This window comes from Amblyomma americanum, chromosome 8 (genome assembly GCF_052857255.1).
Source record: "Amblyomma americanum isolate KBUSLIRL-KWMA chromosome 8, ASM5285725v1, whole genome shotgun sequence".
In the NCBI taxonomy this organism is placed as follows: Eukaryota; Metazoa; Arthropoda; class Arachnida; order Ixodida; family Ixodidae; genus Amblyomma; species Amblyomma americanum.
The window spans coordinates 50075252-50093933 of record NC_135504.1 but is presented as its reverse complement, the minus strand read 5'-3'; the positions used below and the strand labels follow the sequence as shown (position 1 = coordinate 50093933).

Here is an 18682-nt window from a genome sequence, read left to right as displayed (position 1 = left end):
TATCGCATTTCTCAGCTGGTTCATTAAATAGAGGTCACTCTCTTCAGCCACATTCTTCGTATATGAATTTGTTCGCTGTTTTTACCGACACATCAACAACGTCCGCGATCACCCTATACATAATCCAATGCACGAATAGTTTATAAAAAAGACTGGCACCAGCTCTGCGGTAGGTGATGGCATCTTATCTGGTGCTGTTTTGTTTTGTTTACATTAGCCGTCCCTTAGTTTTTATACAACTCAACAACGAAGCAGCAGATGCCTCTCAAAGGCTTCCTTTCGTTTCTCTTCACATCGTGGATTATCGCCTTCATCTCCTAGTGTGAATTCCCAGGTAGCCGCAGGTTAGAGGGGATTAACTACTGCTTTATCGGGTTAGCCACGAAATCATGAAAATTGGTCGACGCTATCGGCTAGAGGGCATTATTTTAGGGCATTTGCCGCTTCGGTTTTGAGATCTATCTGACTGCAGTCTCTTAGCGGTTAGACCGCGCATTTATCTTCGCACTGCAGTAACATCGATGTAGGCTTTCCTAAACAGCTCTCATGTGGCAGTGGACATCGCCATGTGGATCGCCTTACAAAGGCAGGAATGGCACTGCGCTTTACACGTGCATTCATTTTAAGTATGAGTTTTTCTGGTAACGGAACGGCAGGACTAGCTTCATGTGAATACAAGAAAGGTGTCGCAGGAAACAAAGAATTTTTTTCTACAAATAGATTGCATTTTTTCTTGTTTTGTGCGCAGCTTCCGCCTGGGCGCCCTATGAGTCTAAGTTATGATGGTGAGCTGTGTGTTCAGCGAAAACCTCATTGTACTGCTGACTGCTGCCTGCCTGGTTCATCGTGAGTATAGATTTAGTACTTGTGCGCAGGTATTTTGTTGCGATATAGCCGTTTTTAGTCAATCTGCAACGTTTAATGTCACTAAATTTGAGCCTGCGCTTCTAAAGAGCAGCCTTAATAGATAGCCCCGAAGTTCAGCTTAGTTAGTGCATCTCACAATGACAAGCACTGCAAGTTCACCTATAATTCGTGCTGATGCTTCACTCTTTTGACTAATTCGGCTTTGCCTCTGTTATGAACAAAGTTTTTTTTTTATATAGCGAAAGCCTTTTGTGGCTCTTCGTTGTCCGTCCACGAAATCTGCCACACTTTAGCTGTCAATCAAACGACGTCAACTCGAGAAGAAAAAAATCCTTGTTCAGTGCAGGATTCCAACCACCATCCTACCGTTCTGCAGCTCAGCGTTCTAACGACTACGCTAGTTCCTGCCAACGCATACATAGTTCTCCTTTTGCGCCTTAGGCGGTGCGGGCTGGGCAACATTACTTTTCTTTCTCTTTTTTTCTCTGCCTAAACTAATATATGTCTAGGACGTTGTTGAGTGTCTGCGGAAACGCGTCGAATCAGTCGTATGCCTCCCAAACGCCCTCCAGTGTCTCCAGCATTTAAGATTCCCAAGCATGCTGTACTTAATCAACATCTTAACCACACATCAGTGACACAAGCAGCAACACCGCGCTAAATGCTTTCGCCTCACCGCACTTCAGGTCAATAAAGTACCCCCTGAATTTTTTCCTTCATTTATTTATTTTACCACATTGCCGGATCCTGTTTGGTAGCTAAGCATCGCGAAGTGATGCGGGCTAGAAAACTGATGAAAAAAATTGCTTAATTATCCTTTAAAAGCCCACTTTGCTGCTGCAGCTTTTTTGAACACATAAAGGTATTATGTGTTCTAGACTTTTACGGATTTCACTTTGTCCGGACATATCAGCAGCACTCATTAAGTGCTAGTCAAATAAGCGTTTTCCGCCATATTTCCTGTATCTTTGCTCCTTAATACAGCGAACCTTTTTGACATATACGCACACATTTCGAGGAAAAGATGGGCCTCTAACAGAGATAACGATGTGTAGTGTCTGTTTTCTTCAGTGCGTTCTCATCTTCATGAAGTATAACCATTGCAATCTACACCATCCGGTATTTGCCACGCAGCGCTAAGGCCCGTATTTCACTTGCCCCTAGCCAGAAATTTTCAAAACACCCGCCCACACCTGTTGCCGATTAATCCTAATAATAACAAGTAATAATAATAATAAAGTACAACTAACACTAATGTAGAAGCAATAATAATAATAATAATAATTACAAGTCAGACGTCACAGGAGCGTCAACTGAACATGAATTTATTCAACCTTGAGGCGCAAACAGAGACCCAATAAGAAACATTCGCGATTCCAAAGTGTCTGGTTCTTCGAGGCTCATGCACCACGAAATCTTTTTTTGGGCTTTCGGGCAAAGCCTCAAATTAGCCGATTGAGGCAGAAAATCCAGCGTGGGCGCTGTCCACACCCGACGGTCCGAAAGCCCACGTGGCCTCATCAGGAAAGAAAGTTTCTAACATAAAATATCTCACCAAATGTTGAAGCCTGGCCAGCGTGATCAGGTAAGCTTCGCTGGAAACTTCGTTAGAGCACTGCATCATCACTTTTATTTTCAATATTGCTTTTATTACAGTGATGGAGCATTTTATGTACAAGAACTGTGTACAAACATTAGGAAAACACTGACAAATTAATATGATACATAGCATGACACACCTTAACACCAAGCACGAGAAAAGAGGCAATGCAGAACGCACAAGTGTGCATAATAAAAAGATATATCTAAGCAACAATTAAAACACTCAAAAAAAGAAATAAAGCACAGAACGAAGGATGAGTGCCACTCCTGTTTCAACTCAGTCTCAGCATACATTTCTTTTAAGTGCACAGTCATTATACTGAGGTGACATTCTGTGGAAACAACAGATTCACAATGTCTATCCATCGTCGGTCTTTTCCAGAGCCTGGGTAATTCAATTAAAAGATGCTCTTCTTTAACTGCGCCATCACCGCAGCACAGCTCGAGCGGTTGATTGGATTTCCAACTGGGGTAGTACTAATTCGGCCCGCTAATTCACAATAATACAATCATTTATCTGTATTATTCCGGCACAATCCACCCAATAATCCACCTTAATTATCTGGGATAGTCCTGCTTAAAAAAATTATGAGGGCCCTTTGCAATATATGGCGGTGGGCCAGCTTTCAAATGCCACCGCATTTTCTTCTTTAATAATGTGGTTAAGAAGACCCCAAGTTATTTTTGTGGGTCATTTTTTACCTTTTGTTCGAGATGTCCACGGCTTGATCTCGCAAGACCGTATGTGCTTATAGCAAATGGAGACTGGAGCTATGCACAAACATTCTACGATTAACGCTTTCTGGAACAACAAGTTTATGAAGCACGCCAATGCAAGCTGACAGGGTTCAACGTGTCCGCACTGATTGCAGTGAGCTTCGTTCGAGCCCAAGGGGTTGCATCGAATGGTGATCGCGGCAACCTCGTGGTCACGATAGGAGACATACAGCGCTTGGGCGAGGAATTCTTGGACAACGCCACAAGGAGCTATATCGCCAGTGGCGCAGACCAGGAACAAACTCTGAAAGAAAACATAAAGGCTTTCAAGAGGTAACCGTCTTTGGAAACTTCAAATCTTACCTGTGGTAAAAAAATATTTTTGCGATTAGTTTGGATAAGCTGGCAGAGTCTCACCAATTTTGAGCAGCGTAAAAACAGCACTTTTCAGCAGAGAGAGAAAGAGAGAGAGAGTGTGTGTGTGTGTGTGTGTGTGTGTGTGTGTGTGTGTGTGTGTGTGTGTGTGTGTGTGTGTGTGTGTGTGTGTGTGTGTGTGTGTGTGTGTGTGTGTGTGTGTGTGTGTGTGTGTGTGTGTGTGTGTGTGTGTGTGTGTGTGTGTGTGTGTGTGTGTGTGTGTGTGTGTGTGTGTGTGTGTGTGTGTGTGTGTGTGTGTGTGTGTGTGTGTGTGTGTGTGTGTGTGTGTGTGTGTGTGTGTGTGTGTGTGTGCGCGCGCGCGCGCGCGCGCTGGGGGGGGCGCTACAATCAGTCTAAAGAGAGCATCATGCTTGTGTCGGTCATTTACCGTGCATTCATTTTTAGCACCTTTTACCTCTCCTGAGCTTTTAATACGCGGCCGGAGCCTCGGCCCCGCTATCGTGAAATTCTTTCTCGTCACGCTTTTATTTTCACTATCTTCGCAGGCTCCGCTTCCGGCCCCGTGCCCTCGTAGACGTGTCAAAAATTAACACCGCCACCACAGTGTTGGGAAGGAAGATATCTTTTCCAGTCGGGTTCTCCCCATCAGCCGCCCACATGATAGCGGATCCAATTGGAGAGTTTGGAACTGCGCAAGGTATGCTTGAACATTGAATTGAGTTTGCACGTCTGCCCTCAGTGTTTGATAATTTCGTGCGGACGCTACCGTCGCTACTGCCACCTCGATGGTTGAGTGGTTATGGCGCTCGGCTGCAGACCCGAAAGACGCGGGTTCGATGCCGGCCACGGCGGTCGAGTTTCGATGGAGGCGAAATTCCTGAGGCCCGTGTGCTGTGCGGTGTCAGTGCCCGTTAAAGAACCCCAGGTGGTGAAAATTTCCGGAGATGTTCTGCGTCTGCTTGAATGCCTCCCGCATTCTTACTACACTGCAGAGCTTTTCCCATTGTGTACAATAATTGCGATACCAGAAATCTTTCTTTATCGCCTGTGTCGAGCTATTAATCATGAATTGTCTAATCACACGTCTTTTCTTCAACACTAGCTGAAGAAAAAAACGAGCTCTGACATAAGCAAAAAGAAATCAGAATTTATTGGGAAATAAAAACGTCTCGCTCTGCAAATTCCTACCTCGGTTAGAAAATAGGCTGACAGAAAAATTTAATGAGCAACAAGAACAAAGTATTAATCTAGAGAATATCTCATACAAAACTTTAACACAACTGATTCTCTCGCACACATAACCTTTCTTGCTCTTTTCGCTTGCTTTCTATTTGTGTTTGCTTTGGGAGCATAATTTCTTGAGACAGTGTTAGTGGTTTTGAGTTTTCTGTTTTTTCACCTGTCATTTGATTCAAAAGATTATCGGTAACATGATGTGGTAAAGGTTTTTACTTCTTTGTTGCTGTGTTTCTCATTGAAGGGCTATTTTATGCTGACTTGAGTTCCTTTTTTCTTTTTTTGTCATTGTAAAAGCCATGCTTCTTCACCTCCTGTGCTATACCCAATGTAATAAAGGGTCCATGGCTTTGTCAAGCTGTCAATGGGCAGCTTTTACTCGGGCCCCGTCCTATATAAAGCACCCCATATGCATAGGGTGTTATTGGATATGGTTGATAAGGGCCATACGGGTTATATGGGCGATATGGGTCATATGGGCAATATGGACCAAATGAGAAATACGGTTTATATGGGGTGCGGATTTTTGAAAATGTGGGAGCTATGGAAATACGATTCCAATTTACGTGTTAACTCGTGGATACACTTGTCATAAAGAAGAATGCAAAAGAAGAACGAGAAAACAAGCGTGCCAAAATCTGGTCACCTTAACTAGTCACCTTAACATTCTCAGCTGCGCACTCTAACCACTAAGCTACGTCGATCTTTGTTTTCATTGCACGGAAGTACAGCCCCCACATGGCTTCAAGTCCTACTTAACCAGATCGCATCCCGCAACCCGTCATAAACAATCACGCCAGCATGCAGCTCTTACTTTTCCCGCGCATAAAAATTCCGGGAGACACACGCATGCATCAGGGTAAGGGGGCCAGGCAGGAGGTCGATCCTGCGCAGCCTTTACCCCCCGCACCATATCACACTGCTCCCTGAAGAGAGACTTCGATGAACGTGGCAGCACTGCGTGGCGATCTGTCACACGGCTCTTCCACAGGCTTAGCAGTCCTATGAGCACTAAAGCCACGTCGGTCGCTGGAAAAAGCGCATTATTTTCTCACGTCTGCGGCAAAAACGCATTTTCGCTCTTTGTAGATTTTTTTATCAAGTGAGCAAATTGCAGTGGTAGCTATAGCTGCTTGCCTTCCAAATGTGCTGAATATTTTTGCCGGCTATCAGCAGGTGTCACTGATGCCCTGTATCTTTATAAGCACCGGTTTGGGTAGAACCATAATAGAAAGTCATAATTTCAATGTTGTACTCTTTCATGTTGTACTCTCAAAACGCACGTAATTCTAGCTGCACACAGCTATCTGGGTAATAAATTCCTGGCATAGTGCGTCATTTAGCTTCGTATGCGGCCAGCGGAGGAGCAGCGTCAAGAATACACTTCCGGCTAAGCATTCGGAGAAAGCAAACACACAAGAAACCATAGAATGAACCACAGGCTGGTGCACGCGCGATGGTGGCAGGGGGACTCATTGTTTACATATAGATATCCAGGTCTTGTAGAGCTTCATCATAATAAGAAAATTCATGTTACCCTAATCAGGGTTAATATCAGCATATAGGCACATATGCCCGCACGCCCACATATCACCTCCCATATCAACTGCACTTGCTCCCCTGTGCCCCATAAGAAGTAATATCGGTCTCCATATGGAACACCCATGTGTCCGATATCAATTCATATGGGACACATATGAATTCATATGTGACTCTAACGCAGATAATGAGGACTCAGAACTTTTGACGACCTATGAACACAGAAGTACTTGCTGTTGGGCTAGCTTGTTCATCATAAAGTTGAATGGCGCAAAGGAACACACACAGGAAGACACAGAGACAGAAGGAGTGCTCTTTATGCCTCAGTGTCTTCTTGTGTTTGTTCCATTGCGCCATTCATCTTTACTGTGTACACATCCTGAATTTAAAATGCGCCAACTTCTCCTTCAAAGGGTTCTCTGAAAGCACCTTCATTTCTCGCCCTGCAGCCGCACGGGACGCCGGCACGGTGATGATCCTGAGTGCGATGAGCACTGCGTCCCTCGAAGACATTAGAGCCAGAGTTCCGGATGCCCTGCTATGGCAGCAAGTGTATATCTTCCGCAACCGGTTCCTCACGAAGTCGCTGGTAAAACGGGCGGAACGAAATAACTTCTCTGCCATCGTCGTCACCGTGGACTCGCCGTTCACTGGGCAGGCAATCCCGCTCGCTAAGAACGGGTTGCGCCTACCTGAGGGCCGCAGGTAAGTAGACAGCTACAGAAAAGTTGTTTGCAGGGAAGAAATTTATTGATTTTTTATTGAATTTTTGAAGCGCTACAGTGAAGACAGAAGAAGGTTCACGAATAAAATCTCGGAAATCCATTACAAGATGTGCAAGGAGGTCCAAACGAATTATAAAGATACACACCTGAGTCACGCTTAACAGAGAATGTAGTGAATATTCTGAAAACTTAATACGATAGCAAGCTTTTCCTTGCTCACGTTATAGAAATTGTTTTGCAGCTGTACCTCCAAATAAATAAAACAGAGAAAAAACCCCTGGTAAACGAAAATCAGTGTGCCTATATGAAGGCAGTCTTTTTGTGTACCGAATTCCCAATGTGTATTATATTTTACATGCATATAGTCATATGTTGAATCCTCGCGGAAAGGAAAACTTTGAAACGCAATGAGCTTTATGGCTTGACTTTTGAACTTCAAGATTATGAAGTATAACGTCTCAAAGCCATTCAGGCTATGAACGATGCCGTACTGGAAGACACCGGATAATTTCTACCTTTTGAGGTTCTTCAACTTGCACTGACATGCAAAGTACACAGGCCTTTAACATTTAGAATCCTCGAATCCATCGAAATGCGACCGCCGCGGCCGGGATCGAACTCTCGCCTATCGTGTCCGCGGCCGAGCACCATAAGCACTGCGCTACCGCGGCTATTGAATTCTAAAGCGGTGAACTCGTAAAATAAGAGAACAAAAAACGCATAAGATTTTTACATCCCGTGACAATAGCTTGCTAAAACAGTTAGCCGCTACGCTGTATTTCTCTTCTGATTATACTCAATTCTACAGTATAAGCAAAATTTTTTCCTTGGGCACACAGTATCTTTTCCATAAAATTTTGATTTTTTTTAAAACATTTACGCCTCTTATATTTTCTGCAAGTACTGAAGTTTTTTCTCTTGCTCTGGATCACCATCTGGGCGCACTCAATGAACAAAATTGAAATTTTTATGAAATGTGCATGAGGAAGGAAAGGATTATAGACGGATGTCATATAATAATATTAATAAAAATAATAACAATAATAATAATATTAATTATAATAATAATAATATTAATTGGTTTTTTGGGGAAAGGAAATGGCGCAGTATCTGTCTCATAGATCGTTGGACACCTGAACCGCGCCGTAAGGGAAGGGATAACGGAGGGAGTGAAAGAACAAAGGAAGACGGATGTCATTCGGTTCGTAGGAACGGATGTCATTCGGTTCGTAGAATGTGCGCAATTATATCTATGAAAGAACCGTTTGAAAATGTCACGCTGATCTGCAATATCTATTCATTCCTGTACACAAAAGCAAATTTGTTCTAAAGAAAAATAGCTGTTCAATTCACCTTTTGGTATTTTGCTGCTGCACAATATTTTTCAACTCCTTTCGCTTCAAGTTCATTTCGACCTGACGGAACCGTGCAGATGCGTTGTACATTTTCAAATAGCGTCGTAACGAGAGCGCATGTGCTCTCTACCCGCTGCTTCTTGACGCCATCATTTAATAAATAAAACTTCACGAATAACTACCTTGTTTATGATCAGAATATTTTTTTCTTGAAAGTCATCCCAGGAGACCAAATGTTTAAATGACTGCCTATATTTATCTTCTGTATAAGCATTGAACGTTAGTTTAGAAATTGAAAAATGCACACATAAAATATATACAGACAGAGGTTTCATTACGTTACTGCTCGTTCAGCACTTCTCTCACGGTGTCATGCTGGACCTTGCACTATTGTAAATTAAGTTTATCTCATGTGAAATTTATTTCTCAGCATTACCACCATCGTTTGAGTTCATGCAACGCGCCCTGAAGTTTCTGTAGATCCCGCCGACTGAAATCTGCTGGTAAATTGCGCACCCTTCTGTGAAAAAAAATTAACTGTGCTCCAACAAATCTGAATCAAGTAAGACTAGCGAAAGCTCTGTTAAGCACGGTTGTGCAATCTGACGCCTCTCCATATGGTAAATATAGTAAGATTGCGCTCGACGTCGACGATACAACATCGACGCACTAGTTCCGGCATGTTGCTCATCCATGGCTTTGTGTGAAGCCAAGCACACGTTACACGCTTTTATATTGCGAACGGCGCGTCACGCGATTTCCGACAGTTGCGAGAGTGCGGTCGGCCCCGCATACGCAGCTGTGGCGAGGCGCAGTTAGTCACGTGATTCGATAGTAGCAAGGCCAGCGAGCGCCTTCCGCTCAACGCTTACAGCTGTGGCGAGGCGTGGTGAGTCATGTTGCATGACGTCAGAGCGAAGCTTCCGCTCCTCCTGGTTTCAAGGTCAAATTTCAGGGCCACATGACCTTCAGCTCTGTACGGGAGGGGTAGAGCTTTCGCTCTAGAAGCTCAAAGATGAATGGATGTTTGACGGTATGTAGTTCATTTCATTTTCAAAAAGCAAGGCTTCTGGTACTTCACCCTGCAGGACAGCTGATATTACATGAACTGGTGTTTGGTTTTGTTTATGGATTTTACGTCCCAAAGCGATTAAGGCTATGAAGGGCGCCGTATGGAAATACGGTTGGCAATTCGAACTCACTATTTATTGGAATTCTCACCGCACGCTCACTTTGTGCACATTATTAGCATATGTTAGTGAGCAACACAACTGAAACCCTAAAAAAAATCCATGAAATTTGTTTCGGGGGAAATCGACATGTTGAGAGAATAACTAAGTTCAGGCATAAAGTACCACACTTTCAATTGGCGCAACCTGTTATGTAGGAATCGGTGCTGATTCTCGATAAATAAGTTGGTTGCTTTAAAATAGTACAATATATCAGAACTATATCAACTGCAGTAACTCGAAGCAGATTGAAATAAGCACTATAACATCTGCGTTTCTTGGATGTTTGGCGAGACTATTAAACTATAGGAAGCATGTGTGGATATTGGCGGTAGTCCAAAATATTTGTGCGAGAAAAACATGATTTTCAGATAAATATAAAATTTTCCTACTCATCACGTCTCCTCTGGGAATTCTATCGGTTTTAGTCTACCAATGGCTTCAGTAGTCCGTACTCCTTTAATAAATAGGTCAAAAATGTGACCAGATACTCGCTGAAGTATAAAAGAAAAGCTTTAAAAGTGTACAGACACCGAATCATTGGTTGTGTGTGTTCTTTGTATTGACACGTAAGACGTTAAAATTCTATTGGAGGGGAAATTCTAGAGGTCCGTATACAGTTCGATGTCAGTGCAAGTTAAAGAACCCCAGGTGGTCAAAATTTCTGGACCCCTTCACTACGGCGTCCCTCATAGCCTGAGTGGCTTCGGGACATTAAACCCCAATAAGCCATAAGCCCTGGGACGTTAGTTTATTTGGATCGTCATGTGGTGTTCACCTATGACCACTCAATAAATTAAATCTGAATTTTTTCTCACGCCTGTTCTGGTTTCACTTGCCAAGAGGTGGTAGCCTTCAAACTTTATTATGGATCACGTGAATCACGCACATACTACAGAGTAATCGCTGCTTTGCATTTTTAATTGAATACAACGCCAATCCAAACTGCCTGTGGAGCATAAAGCACAGTGAGCAAAAAAAATTCATTCCATTTTTATTTTTTCTTCTTTACAAGGTCGAAGAACGACCAGAAGTTGTCGATGTCGTCCGCCGAAAGTGCGTATTATGCGCGCTAAAAAATTAAGGACGCTGAGTTTCCATACTACGCTCAATCCCTTTTGTTTCTAGTCGCCTTATGTTTTACAGCATCGGGTCGGTGCTTGTCTCAGAGGGGAGTAATGTCGGAAATCTTTGTAGTTTTTGTTTGTTCATTCTTCAAAGCTGCTTTATCGTTTTCTTTGTGATGCAAGACCAGATTAATCTCGATTGATCGAATCGAGGCGCAGCCGCTTCCACGTTGTTCCAGAATGCTTTAGCTTTGCATGCAACCGATAAGCGGCGGGCATTCTGTTCGACGACTGCCGAGCACGTTTGCTGCTACGCCGCCGCCTAGTGATTCAGTCCACTGTGGGCGCAAGTCAGCCTAAGTAAAGAGTTTTATTTAGACGCCATTGTCGGCGTCTTTCCGCTCTCCAGATTGCAGCCGCCACTCCGGGGCAATATTATTTTCTAATCACTCCAGCAGACCAGATACTGTATCGATACTTCACCTGCGTAGATTTCTGTTGACAATGCACACCTGTAAGATAATGCATCATTTGAAGAAAGCCGACGCCGCCGCGGTGGCTCAGTGGTTAAGGCGCTCGGCTGCTGACCCGAAAGACGGGGCTTCGATCCCGGCGGCGGCGGTCGAATTTCGATGTAGGCGAAATGCTAGAGGCCCGTGTACTGTGCGATTTCAGAGCTCGTTAAAGAACCCCAGGTTGCCGACATTTACGGAGCCCTTCACTACGGCATCCCTCATAACCTGAGTCGCTTTGGGACGTTAAACCTCCATAAACGGAAAACCGTGAGGAAAGCCAACGACACAGCCAAGACGCTTCCGTGGCTCTAGGGAAGCAAGGCGCCGCTCCAAGGCCCGCCGTGCCCGCGACGAAATAGGAGCAACAGCCGCGAGCTGGACGCGGTCAGCGAACGCGGGTGCAGCACTCGAACACGGCCAGTCAAACCCTTTGGTGCCGTCGTGTCCCGACCAACACCTCAGAATTCCACCGCTAGGGGAGGAAAGGAGTTTTGTAAACTTCAGCAGAATCATTAGCCTTTGCAGGGCAGCTTAAATGCCTGTGTTTCTGCAAAGCACAGAGAGTCGTACTTCCGTCTGATTACACTACAGCGCCTGCACGAGCGGACTATCGGTGACACATTTTTCCTCAGGGCTCTAAGCTTGCTGAGCAAGGTTCAGATGGAAGGATTTACGGTTTGTCTCCAGTGGCTATTATCCCTCGCTGGAGCCGTTGGTAACGCGGTGGCAGGCTTTGTTGATCAAGAAGTCATCTTATCCATCTTTAGTGGCTGTTTCAAGGAGAACTTTGCTGGACAGCTAGTGGTGCAACACTTTTCGGCAATTCGACCACCTCTGCTCCTACTTTCGTTGTGCCAGGCTTACTGCGCGACAAAGCTAATCTCTTATATCGACTGCGCACCAACTCCGCCTATACGCCGGTATGGATGCGTAAGGTGCACCGTGCCACGTCACCTTGGTGCGTACACTGCGATGTTGTGAATGATGTGAACCATTTGGTTTTAACGTGCCTACGTGGTAATGCCGAGCGTGAGGAGATTTTCGAAAATCTGAGGAGAGTGAGCGTTTCCTTTTACCACGTCTCTCACACTGTGTACTCTGAGGGCTCCAGAACTGAGCGGCGACCAGTATCAGGATAACTCTTGATATTTTTAGAGGACACCAGCCCTATAGAACGGCGGCAGAGGCGCAATCATTTAAATCAGTTCCCCAGGCAGAGGAATTACCGACAGGCCAACGTAAGCTTAATCCCGTCTGTACGTTTGCACCCCCAACACCACCGCCTGGCCTTCGGCGCGCAGCCAAACCTTAGGTTCAGTTCCCTATGGTAACAAAACTGCTGTTGCTGTGACGGAGGTGGTGCAGCGGTGTTTCGTCCTCAAATGTCGTAGAGCAACAGTGGAAGCTGATAGCTGTTCACCTATCGCTCAGCCAGCAAAATCAAGGAAACATTACACGCGATACCTGTGTCCCACAAGATAGAAGGTTTAATTGATCGCCACGGTCCAGCTTGCCTTATTACCGCTACTTAGAAATTCGAAGAAGAATATTCCGGAAAACATGCATTCTCGCTTTCTAATGTACACATGGTAGAAAAGTACGTGTTTAGACTTGAAAGTTTTTTTCGTCGTTTACTTGATTAGAGCATGGGCGATGATGGCTGTCCTTTTATTATGTGTCCGCCTGGTCGCATGACCTACATGCGAGAACGGCACTGATCCACCGCTCATGACGTGTATGTTCAAAAGTCCCACTGACTATAGCATAACCTTGAATCATTGCTTCCAACCTTGAGCTCCTCTTAGGCAGATAACGTATAAACTCTCCCCTTTGTTCTTATGGCGCAGCTTTGCAAACCTGAAAGTTGCGTGTCCGGCCTGTCCGTTCACGTTCAATCCTGCCAGTCGGTACTTCGTCGGGGCGCTCCTGTCACCTATGAGCTCGTGGCGCGATATCAGCTGGCTGCGCCGCACCACGAAGCTGCCCATAGTGGCCAAGGGCATCCTCACAGGTAAGAACCCTGAACATGAACGCTCACGAGACATGCTTGAATTTACAGCAATTGTCGCGTATGATGAGTGACAGACAAAAGAAATTCTGATAAATTCGATGCAACCTTCGCAAAAACAGCTCTTGACAACAAGCCACTGTCCGAGGGTCTCACTATACCAACCAATTAGAGCAGTACACAAAATCAACATCGTGACATTACGCGGCGGCCGCGCTTCGATAAAGGCGAAGCCCAAAAGGCGCCCGTGTGCTGTGCGATGTCAGTGCACGTTAAAGATCCCCAGGTGGTCGCCCCCTCCCCCAGTTTTTCTTTCACTTCCAGCTTCCTCCCTTAACTTACGGCGTGGTTCGGATGGCCACCGAAATGTGAGACAATTAATGCGCTATTTTCTTTCCTCAATAGGCTAGGATAGGAGAGCGTTTAATGTCCAAGAGAAAGAAGGTATGTAGGGGGCTACCGATTTAGACGACGGCCGAACGGTCTTGGCTCTCGGCAGCAGCTTCGGCCAGTCGGACGAAAAGTAATTTTCAAGAAATTCGTACATCCGTGCATCGGAAGAACATCGTGTCGTAGTTATGAATTTGGGCCACCTTCTCTGCGGACTTTAGTTTATCCGACAAAACATCATCAACATATCAGTCCGACTGCGCCAACTGCAGTAAAAATGCCTCTTCTATGCCCTTTACTGAATCAACTGTAGCGCCTGCCTCCCGCCAAATGTTCCAAGACACGAACTGCGCGGTGGTTGTGACTGGCAATGTTTTCTTTCTTTCCGTTTTGATGACTGCAGTACACTTCATGGCTGCGCTTGAAAGGAGCATGTCTACCATTTTCATTGTCATGTACCTTCTTATGAGGACCTGATGAGGAGTGTACGATGAAATGATTATCTAACATATGAGTGTTCATATAAGTGAAATTTCACTATAGTATTATCATTATATACATTGAAATTATGAGCCATATCCGATACAGATAGGCCAGGGTTACCGGGCAGCCTTTAGTGAGCGCCATAGTAATGATGAGAGCAGCAAAGATCACACACAGCAGTAATAATTGGTTTTGGGGGAAAGGAAAATGGCGCAGTATCTGTCTCATGTATCGTTGGACACCTGAACCGCGCCGTAAGGGAAGGGATAAAGGAGGGAGTGAAAGAAGAAAGGAAGAAGAGGTGCCGTAGTGGAGGGCTCCGGAACAATTTCGACCACCCGGGGATCTTTAACGTGCACTGACATCGCACAGCACACGGGCTCCTTAGCGTTTTTCCTCCATAACAACGCAGCCGCCGCGGTCGGGTTCGAACCCGGGAACTCCGTATCAGTAGTCGAGCTCCCTAACCACTGAGGCACCGCGGCGGGTACATACAACAGAGATAAACTCTAACACACAACAGAGATAAACTCATTTTCGGCATTTTGTTCCGCGCAAGTAATTTGAACGACGTTCATTCAAACATGAATAAAATACGCGCTCGTAAGGCAGAATTCATCGACAGTTGAAGGCATAGGAGGTCTGGCGCTTCTGGAGGAGCAGGTTCTGTTATCGCCAGTTTTCTGATCGCATCTGAGAGAGGAAAAATTAGTGAAGCAAAGCTTACCAATTAGCGCATTATTCAGGCAAAGCTAGTTGAAATTAGCGGTGTTTCCGGCCTGTAGGTTTGGTCTCGAACATGCATGCAACGAGGACGGTAGCACCAGCACGAGCACATTGTCACGAAGTGGTGTCTGCGGTCCGGAGAGCAGAAAGGCTGAGAAAATGGTGTCTAAACACAACTGTTTATTTGGGCTGACTTGCGCCCACAGTGGACTGAATCACTCGGCGGCAGTGAAGCGACAAGCGTGCTCGCCGGTCGTCAAACAGAATCGCTCGCCGCTGTCGGCAATGCTCAATTTAAAGCTGATAGCGAACTTTCAAGATAAAGCGTTCAAAGCTACTAGAACATCCTGGAAAAACGTGGATCAGCTCTGCCTGGATGCGATGAATCGAGATAAATCTTTTCGCGTCTTACATCGCAAACAAAGCGATAAAGCGGCGTGCCGGAAGCTTTGAAGAATGAAGAAACAATACAAAGATTTCCAGCATTACTCCCCTCTCAAAGAAGCATCGACCCGATGCATTAAAACAAATAAGGCGACTAGCAGCAAAAGAAACGGATCGTATCGGCGTCTTCATCAAAATGCGCGAGGATCGGTGGGGACTGTAAACGACGCTGAAGTTCTTTGAAGGCTTCTGCTTGCGGTGCTTCCCATTCAAATGGCACGTCTGCGTTCGTCAGTTGGGTCAGGGGCTCGGCGATGCGCGACAAGTTTTTCACAAATTGTGGGTAATATGCGCGGAGTCCAAGGAATCTGCGCACTGCTTTCTTATCGGCTGGTGATGAAAACTGTTCAATAGCAGCTTTTTTCTGTGGGTCTGGGCGTACTCCCGCCTTGCTAACGATATGGCCTAGAAACAGCAACTCTTCATAGCAAAGTGGCATTTCTGTGCTTTCAAGGTTAGGCCAGACGACTTGATTGCGTCTAGTACTGTTCGAAGTCTTTTGAGGTTCGAGGTTTTAAGTTCGAGGCGAAGACAACAACGTCATCTAAATATACCAGACAAATTTTCCACTTTAGGCCTGCCAGCACTGTATCAATTACTCGCTGAAACATAGCTGGTGCGGAACACAGACCAAATGACATCACCTTGAACTCGAAGAGGCCATCTGGAGTGATGAATGCGGCCTTCTCGCGATGTCTTTCATCGGCCTCAATTTGTCAGTAACCGCTCTTGAGGTTCATCGATGAGAAATACTTAGCGTTCCAGAGCCGGTCCAGTGTGTCATCGGTGCGGGGGAGAGAGTAGACGTCCTTCGTTCTTATGTTGTTCAAGCTGCGGTAATCAACGCAGAATCGAAGTGCGCCGTCTTTATTTCTCACTAGAGCAACCGGTGCCGCCCATGGGCTGTTTGAAGGCTGGATGACGTCGTCGGGAAGCATTTCTTCCACTTGATCCCGGATGGCTTGTCGTTCTCGCGGCGACACACGGTAGGGGCTTTGACGGAGAGGTCAGACGTGTTGGTCCTTTATAATGCGATGCTTGGCAATTGGCGTTTGTCGCAGCTTCGGCGATGTCGAAAAACACTCACTGTAGCTTTGAAGCAGATTGCGGATCTGGTCTTGTCTGTTCCGGTGCAGGGCTGGGCTGATGTCGAAAGTGGGCGAGTTCTCTTGGTCATGCGGATCTTTTGCGGAGGGGTCGGAGAGGGCGAAAGAGTCTCGTACGTCGCATATTTCGTCGAAGAAAGCAATCATCGTTCCTCTGGTAATGTGCCGGTATTCTTCGCTGAAGTTAGTCAGCAATACTTCGGCCTGGCCATTGCGGAAATGTGCGATGCCTATTGCGATGCTGATTCCATGGTCTAAAAGCAAACTACATGTTCCCCTAGACGATGGCTTTAGCGTTAATGGCTTTCGTGGCGCCTACGGTCACAAAAACGCTTGAAAGGGATAGTAAGCTCACTTCTTTCTCCAGGACACTCAGGGCAAAGGGATTTTCCAGAGTTCTCATCGAAGGGATGGCCTCGTCCGTCGAAAGCGTGATCAGCTTGGATCACATGTCGATGATCGCCTGATGCTCATCAAGGAAATTCATGTCCAAGATCCCTTCGCGGGATCATTGCCGTAGCACAACGAAAGTTGGAGGATAGGTATAGCCTTTGACAGTCACTCGAGCTGTGCATCGTCCTGATGGCGTAATTAGGTGGTCCCCTGAGGTGCGAATTTTTGGACCGTCCCATGCGGTCGTTACTTTCCTCAGCTGTGCAGCGAATGTTCCATTTATCACCGAGTAATCGGCTCCTCTGTCGACTAGAGCGGTAACTATCCGGCCGTCGATAACTGCTTCTAGGTTGGACGTCCCGGCTCTTGTGTTCTACGTCGTCCTGGGCGTCGGGTCACGGTTTCGTCGGATATGGGAATCGTGGGTAGGACGTGTCGTCAAAGGTTTTCTCGGTAGCGGCGTCGTTTTGAAGGCGGTTTGCGTCGTGGTCGAGGTTGTCATCGTATGCGGCGTCGGCGTGTCGCGGGCGGCGTCTTCATGCGGCATGGTCGTTGGAGGATCTTCGGTGTTTCGCTCGGGAGCAACCTCACCTTCAGAGGTTGCTGTCTTTAGTTTCCCCTACATGGGCTGGGAGATCCTCCTCGTAACACGGCTGGATAGCTATGGCGTGGCCACGCAAAGGGCGAGGCTGACGGCGATGGTGAGGGCAAAAGATGGTTCGGCGACTACTCCTCTCGAAGCAGGTACTCGTCGATTTCTTGCGGACGTTGGCCGAAGCGTGGTCGTGGCACATCAACGGCAAATCAACGAATACCGATACGTCGGTACGGGAAGTTACGAAGAATATGGCCGGCCTCATCGCAATGGAACCACAACGGTCGATTGTCGTAAGTCCCCCAGGCGTCGCATTTCCCGGGGCTTGAGCGTCATTAGTAGGCTGGGCGCGCGGGGGCTGGGAGGCGGCGTTGTGGAACAAGTTGCTCCTCCTGGATAGGAGGTAGGGGTTGTAGTTGGGGCTGAGCAGTCCTTACTGCAGCGGCGTAGCACGTAGCCTGGGGTTCTTTGGCCGTCGGGGTGCCAAGTGTCTGTTGCACTTCTTCCCGTACCACATCCATGAGAGTCGCTGCTTGCGGCTCTACAGAGGATGGCAGTAATCGGCGTAGCTCCTCGCGTACTATTTCGCGAATAACTTCCCGCAAGTTGTCGCTGGTGGTGATGGTCGTATCCGGAAGGATTGCACAGACAGAGGAAGGGCGGTTGTACTGCCTAGCCCGGACGTCGAGGGCCTTCTGGGTGGTGCAGGCTTCTTGCATGAATTCCTCGACAGTTTTTGGCGGCTGGCGGACGATGCTGACAAATAGTTGTTCTTTGACGCCACGCATTAAAAACTGAACTTTCTTTCCTCAGTCATGTAGGGATCAGCACGGAGAAAGCGGCGCTTCATTTCTTCCATGTAACCGCGTACGGGCTCGTTCAGAAGCTGAATCCGAGACTCAAGGCGTCGTTCGGCTCTTTCTTTCCTCACGACACTGGTGAATACCTTCAATAGTCCTCTCTTGAATAGCTCCCATGTCGTAAGGTCGTAAGGGACGACTCGTAGTTTTCGTACCGCGTGCGTGCGGAGCCATCCAGTGAGAAGAACACGTCCAATTTTTGCCGCATCATCCCACTGTTGAATGACGCCACGAGCTAAAATTGATCCAACCATTCTTCAGGGTCTTCGCCTTGGGATCCATTGAAAGTTGGCGGCACCCGCGGCTGCTGTAGTATGATCGGTGTCGACATCCTCGGCGAGGTTGCGGTGCTCGTAGCAATGTCCTTCCGCTGTCTGGAGCGGTCCGGCAGTTTCCCGAACTCAAGCTCTTCTCCCTGGCGACGTCGGCTGGCTCGCTGAGCTGCTGGCT

General features: G+C 46.6%; 1 protein-coding gene across 1 annotated transcript in view; it reads left to right on the top strand.

Annotated features, from left to right (window-relative positions):
- Positions 1-18682, top strand: part of LOC144102364 (uncharacterized) — a 65611-nt gene that overhangs the window by 17462 nt on the left and 29467 nt on the right. The window contains exons 3-6 of the mRNA XM_077635655.1: positions 3342-3519; positions 4107-4258; positions 6786-7041; positions 13075-13238. Coding sequence (XP_077491781.1) covers positions 3342-3519; positions 4107-4258; positions 6786-7041; positions 13075-13238 — 750 coding nt within the window. The remainder of the gene's footprint in view (positions 1-3341; positions 3520-4106; positions 4259-6785; positions 7042-13074; positions 13239-18682) is intronic.